The sequence below is a fragment of the Acanthaster planci genome, linkage group LG09 (assembly GCF_054643075.1).
Source record: "Acanthaster planci isolate LZ-2023a linkage group LG09, COTS_SCS, whole genome shotgun sequence".
NCBI lineage: Eukaryota > Metazoa > Echinodermata > Asteroidea > Valvatida > Acanthasteridae > Acanthaster > Acanthaster planci.
The window spans coordinates 11,400,956-11,407,732 of NC_141785.1; the positions used below are offsets into that span (position 1 = coordinate 11,400,956).

Below are 6,777 nucleotides of genomic sequence, written 5' to 3' on the forward strand. Positions count from 1 at the left end.
CATGATGTTGAAAACATTTATTTCTTCAAAGTTGCCATTTACATAAAATTCCTAAAATACTTTCAGTTAGTTAGGGCAAAATATGTTGTACTGATTTTTTTCCTTTACTGTGTAAACAGGAATGAGCCAAAGACTCGGATGTTGACCATTCCAACTGGTCCTGATTTTTACAAATGTGTAAAAGAGCAATTTCTTCAGGATTTTCATCGATATATCTGAAAGATTTTTCGACTAACAAAAGCCAGCTTTGAAAAATTAGGACTTTGAAGAAAGCAATTCCCCCTTTAGCCCATACACATTAAATTTTCAAGGATAAATATTACTAAAAAATTAGTTCACCCTAAATGAAAAGATCTTTTAAAGGGCTGTGTGCTCTATATACAAAGCTTTGAATCTTTAATCCAACCCCAATTGATCTTTGGTAAGAAGGGGCTTTGGTGTTAAATAATTTCAAAGAAAAATCAAAGAAAAGGTGTTATAATTCTATCAACACTGTCATGGGGTTCAACATAATTATGTAAAAACAAACAAATTCATGCCACATTGTGGTCGGAATAAACGAATACATGTACACAGAAAACATGGTATTGAAATCATGATTCCAAGGCATGAATAATTAGGCAGCCATATTTGGTAATCTGAATCCACATCCAGAGATATGCCTAAAGCTTCTTGAATCTCTCTTGATGGACTTTCCTCTAAGACTAACATGTCATGCGTCATCATTCTTCAACAATGCCAAGAGCATTGTTGGACTCTGCCCAGGAAGCGCAGATGGTGCCATTTTGTGGGATACACCATATATATAGCATATGGCTCACACTGCTAACTCCGTCTGAATGTGTACAAAAAGCCGCTGTATCAAAGCACTGGCACCTAGCACACAATAACAGTGCCTTTCGTGTGTCTCTTGGGCACCACCAAGGATCCCTGTGCACCAAGTCCACACAACTGGCAACTGGTCTGGACAGAATGAGACCTTATCTTGGCTTAAACCACTTATTTTGCAAGATTTGGAAACACTTCCAAAATTAATTTAACACGTCCATGCACATGTACGTGATGTACCTGTACACAAGTAACAAAATATTACAGTATTGTATACTTTCCTAGGAAAAACCTACCAAAAAACTACATGAACTTTATGTACAACAGAATGGCAAGTTTGGAAGTTCCAGCTTTTTAGCGCCTACACAGATATCCTACATTTAACATTGCAAAAACCTAAACTACGAAACTATTTCAACTGATATGTACTACACTGTAAGTTAAGAGCCGCACGTTCGACGGGCAAGTTCTGAAAACCCACTGTGTTGCGAGGGGTTGCTTGATTAACACTTTTCAACAACTGATTCTGATCTTTCTTTTGTCGATTCAATCCCAGGGCCATCAAACCATTAAAAGATACAACGGCTTTCGGGTAAACACCTTTAACATCTTTGCCCCTCAACTTCAACAAAATCTACAGTGAGACATGTATTTGAACTTAAGGATTTCAGTATCAAAGATGTAGTTAAGTAATGTAATGCAAAGGTATAGGCAAGGTACATGCACTCCAAACTCCAAACTTTTACCAGAAGAGGACATTGACTGTTTTCAACTGAAGAAAAACGGGTGTTACATACATCTTATGAACCACTCTACATAAGCAAAGGTGGGGTGGAACAAAGCCCTTTTAAGGAAGTCTAAGATGTGATGCTTTCTTAACCCTGCGCAAGATCAATGCATGATGTTTAATTAATAAGGAATTAATGGCAAATAGCAATTTTTTTCAGCGAACTGCAATTGAAATCTCACATTGCTGAATAACTGAATATACACTGCAGAGAAAAACAAATCACAGTTCATCAGCTGTTGTTGCTATCTGAATGCACACAACACATTTAAAGGAAAACAATTCAATTGCAATCAGTTACTCTGACAAAAAATTCTCAGGATGTAATCTGCATCTTTACAAGAGCCAAGTACATTGTATGTACAGAAGTTTACCACGGCGTGCACTTGGCACAAGATACTTATGTGGAGAATGCCAATGGCCTATACATGTGAGCATGGTCATCAGAATAAAACAGATGAAATAATAACTATGGTCAGCCCATGGGCAACTCAATGACCAGCCTTTGTCGGTCAAACCTTACTTGTGCTCTATCCCTTTTTACTCCTACATTCCGATGCAATGAAACAAAACTGGCACAGGGCTACATGCAGGTGGACCTACGTCCAATGACATCTGAAATGCTCCTTCAAATCCCCCTCCGAGCAACCAGCGAAGACCTCCAAAGTGCAGTGGCCCTCTTTCTAGTACCTGCGAAGGCCCAGGCTCCGCTGGAAAGAGAGGCCGTCCCCTCTGGTTGCTTGCTGGAGGAAGAGAACATTGATTTCAGTTAGCCCAGCTTCCAAGGCACTTAGGGGCTTCATCTCTCCGAGTCTTCTTTCACCAGCCCCGAATACTCCCAAATCCTCTTCTCCAGAGGAGCCCAATGGCACATTCTTTGTACCGTACATTTTAATACTTCATAAAATCTGGGTAGATCTTTTTAGAGGATTGGGTAGGGTTGGGTTAATGCTCAGATAACAACAGAGAACTAGACATCAGCATATGTCAGCAAAAACAGGAGGTGGAAATGGAACCCCAAAAGGCAGTAGAAAAAAAGTCAGAGCAACAAACTTCTGCACTTTCAAAATTTTGCGAAGGCACTGTACTGAGACTGCATGAGCTGTCCTTGAGTATAATCTCAGACCAGCCGTGAGAATGTTGAGTGAGAGTGGGTGTGCCCTATTTTGAATTGTTTCTTTTGTTTGTTTTTTTGGTAGGGAAAGTTAATCCGTCGTTATTGCTCATTCATAATAGGCCCTAAGAACTAGCAAATTGGGCTGTGACTGAGAACACACTGAGAGTGACAAGGTAGCAACAAAGGTTGCTAATTACCCAAAATAAGGGGTCACTGCTTTGACCTTGCTGGCACTGAATACCTGAAACACCTGCTGTACTGTTTGTTTGAATGGCAACAGAATAAACCAACTTAGCTTACCTTGTTTATCTGTCGATGTCTGTCTCGGCTAACAATTTCTTCAATTATTTCTCCGTCACCTCGCACAAGCCTGAAAGGAAAAATGAATGAAAAGAGTACGAAATCCAGAGAAGTCCATATTCCAGTAGAAATCTATTTATGATCATCCTTCAGATGTTCTGCAATGGTCAGATTTCAGAAAACGACTTCCAGTTCCCTATTGGAGTCTTACATTGGACAAGCCGACATTGAACATGGAAAAGTGTACCAATATGTTGCCGAGTCCACAGTTTATGATGAGTGTAAAAGGTATAAACGTTGCCACTATCAACACAGACGTTAACAATGGATGACAAATGACCATCTGGAGGACGTTTCGGACTGTCTCCAGAGCAGTCTTCACTTCAGGTCTACGATGATCTACAACCGTCACAGCTGTGCTCCAACAATGAGGCCTTCTTCGTTTGTCTGCTGTGCTATTTGCAAACACCTACATGTACATACATGTAAAGCAAATGCTCCTGCATAAAAATCTAGCAGATGAGGAATGTTTCTTTGATTGCGGAGGTTTACTAGGCTGGCCACCAACCAAGGTAAGTTTGTAACTGACCTGTGTCGTCCAGTGTCTTCATCATACACACGGCGTGTTCTGCTCTGTTGGCGTTCATATTCTTGCTTGGTCATTGGAGCCATGGATCGCGACGGAGGAGGCTCATTCACTCCTAAAGACAAAAACAAAAATCCTTTTCAGCATCTGGTGGAACATTTTGCCATAGAGCAGGGAGACAGACTGAAAAAAAATGTTTATTCTCTTGGGCACTGCCTTGATGTTCATGCCGAATGAGAAGCCTGTTCAGTGAAGTAAGATCCCCTAGTCGACTTATCCCAAGGCCTGACAGACTTAAGATGTTGGCCATCACAGGATGGAACAATGATATGCATGTATATGTCAGGTAAGGTTTTCTCAGGAGTTTCATAGCAAACAAACCCCTTTTAAACCCTTTCCAACTCAAAAGTTCCATCAGCACTAGAACAATGGTCGACGTTCTTACCTGATGCCAAATTGAGAAGTTTGGCCTGGATGCTAGAGATCTGAGGGCCTACTGGCTTACTATCTCTCTCCTCTTTCCTTCCTTTTTCCCTCCTGTCATCTTTGCTTCGTGCACTACTCTTTTCCCGACGTTCCTTCTCTTTCTTCCTTGCTTTCCTCTTCTCTGCCCTGTCCTTCCGTCTCTGTTTCTTCTCCTTCTGCCTTTGCCTTGCCTTTTCCTTTTCAGCATCTCTTCGCTTTTTCTTCTTTCGCTTCTTGACCGAGTTGGCTGATTTCATCCTCGGAGGTGAGGGCTGGGGGTGATTCCTCTTGGAAATGACGTGATCAGCATGTGAACTCTCTCGCCTTCGACTGTCGCCCTCGTCAATTTGAATGTCATATCTGGTGGGATGCTGGCTGCAACTTTCTGTCCGCTGGTCACGATTGCCGCGTCGCTCTGGAGTGGTGGCCCGAGATTCCGCCCGTTTGGATGTCCTCTGTTCGGGTTCGGGGAGTGGCTCCCACTCCCAGCAGCCCCGCTCATTGCTGAAGTACTCTCGCCCAAGCCCAGTGTGGGCAGCCTCCTGCCTCTCCCATTCCCTCCGTCGCTCTTGCTCTTTGCTACTGGACCCAGTCGTGCTATGGGATCGAGAGGCCTTCTCTGGGGCCCTCAACTCTTCCCGATCTCCCCTGGTCCTCGACACTTCCCATCCCTCCCTTTCTCTCCTGCAATCCCTCTCTCTGCTGGAACCCGATTTGCTTCTGGATTGCGAGTGCTCCTCTCTTCCTAGAAGTCTGGATGAATCAATTGGCATCCTGCCACCTCTGTAATCCTCATCCCTTCGTTTGGAAAGAGATCTCTCATGTAAAGGCTCCTCCCTCAAAGACTCGCGCACCCGCTCACTGGGCCTCCTATCTCTTTCACTGTACCTTTCCTCGTGGTTATTCCTTGGTCTGGAACCAGACTGGCTATGTTGATCCCTCCGGTGATCCTGCTCCACTCTAGGCCGTCCCTGCTCGCTCCGTCTCGTGTATCGATTCTCCTCCTGTGCCTCCTCATGTCGCCGAGACCTTGATTCAACATGATGAGTTTCTCTGTGATTTGATTTCTTTGTGTCATCAGAGCGCTGCATGTGTTTCTCTTCTTGTCGCCTCCTCCCCTGCCCATCTTCTGGACTCCATGCCTCCCTCCTGTAATTCCCATCCCGATGATGCTGCCCTCTGCCGTCCTCTGCACCATGGCGGTTCGAGTTGTCCCCCCGACTGTTATGCTGCTGCCTAGATCGTTGCACCTGTCGCCTCGCAGATGGAACTGTTCTTTGCTGTTTTGTGGGAGTATCAACATCCTCTGAGTCACTAGAACTTGAGGAGCTGGATGACTCACTACTGCTGTTCCTGCTGCTGCTTGACTCGGACGGAAGCCTGGGCCTCTTCTTTGGTCCCTTTCCGTCTCTCTGCCTTCCATCGGTCTTCAAGTAGGCCTTTGGGATTTTGGGTTCGGGCTCAGATTCAGACTCACTGCGACTGCTCAGAGAGACGGGGAAAGGCCTCTTACGATAAATCCTCTCCTTTTCCCGGTCGACGAGAGTCTGGACCTGCTGGCTGTCATTCTCAAAGCGGGCATAGGCCTTGGGGACTTGGGCACTGGAGGAGCCAGACGCTGAGGAGCTATAGCTGGAGCTGGTGGAACTGTCATCGGACTGGCTGCTGGAATTGGAACTGTGACGTTTGCGGCTGCTCATGGCCACTCATCAGTTGCCTGGACATCAGAAAGAAGTTGACCACCAAGACGCCTCATTAGAGTTGACCTCTGCAGCAATTAAACATACAGGTAAATGATTTTTGGGTGACATTACAATTATCAATGACAAATTTACTGCATAGCCATAAAAAAAAAACAAAATTAACACGGGTGCTAATCGTGGTAAAACAAATACTAACAACCACACATCAGCTGCATGTTTTGTGGGATTCTTATTACTCATCCTAGGAATTCCTACATCTTAAAATAAAAGCTATCTCCACTGATGTGCTTTTCTAAATCACAATGTTGGTACTGATGTTCGTCATTTGTTTGATTGCAAAAAAGAAAAGAAAATGGAGTTCACATTTTTACTCAAATCTTAGACCGGGTGTACGTTGTGTAAAAATACATGCCACAAGAAAAAAATACTTCACACAAAATGGCTGGTGCCTAGGCCTAAAAATGTGTACACAGCAAAAGCTGTGAGCTTGTTAAACAACCATGTTTAAAAGTAACTAGAAGTTTTGACTAGAGTTGTGGTTTGTGAGTGACTTTCATGGTCAGAAGACGGGCTCGGACAGATTATAAAGTCGCAGCGCCCTCTCGCTTTAAGCGTCGGCACAACTCAAAACACTTCCCATCAAATCATTCAACATTAACGTTGTAGGCCTAGGCCTAACATCATTCATTTTCCCTTTCGTATTTCCCCCCCACTTTTTCCACTTACGCCTTATAATGGGATCCCACTCAAGTACGAAGATACGATTCGTAGTGATCGTTTCAGTCTAGATACCTGGGCTTAAAATACCTGGAAATTGCCAATTTTGGGATGATGTCTAAAATCACACACGAACAGTTATCCCAGCATTTGGCAAAATAATTACATCGGTGTGGTGCTTTATGCCATGGACCGCAGACCGGAACAAATACTGTTGCTTACGTACTGGGTGTTCCAGGACTCTAGACATAACTGCTCGATGGCTGAACTTATT

At 43.9% G+C, this 6,777-nt stretch overlaps 1 protein-coding gene across 2 annotated transcripts; it reads right to left on the bottom strand.

Annotated features, from left to right (window-relative positions):
- Positions 1 to 2: 2 nt before the first annotated feature.
- Positions 3 to 6,687, bottom strand: LOC110982001 (uncharacterized). Of its 2 annotated transcripts, none has more exons than XM_022240112.2 (5): positions 6,594 to 6,687; positions 4,064 to 5,851; positions 3,622 to 3,733; positions 3,033 to 3,102; positions 3 to 2,358 (listed from the first exon to the last, which is right to left on the bottom strand). In XM_022240112.2, exons 2-5 carry the CDS (start codon positions 5,781 to 5,783, stop codon positions 2,299 to 2,301), a joined length of 1,962 nt encoding a protein of 653 aa, XP_022095804.2. In that variant the 5' UTR covers positions 5,784 to 5,851; positions 6,594 to 6,687; the 3' UTR covers positions 3 to 2,298. The 2 variants fall into 2 exon arrangements, with proteins under 2 accessions (XP_022095804.2, XP_022095803.2); XM_022240111.2 differs by having other exon boundaries at positions 6,513 to 6,679.
- Positions 6,688 to 6,777: the final 90 nt, after the last annotated feature.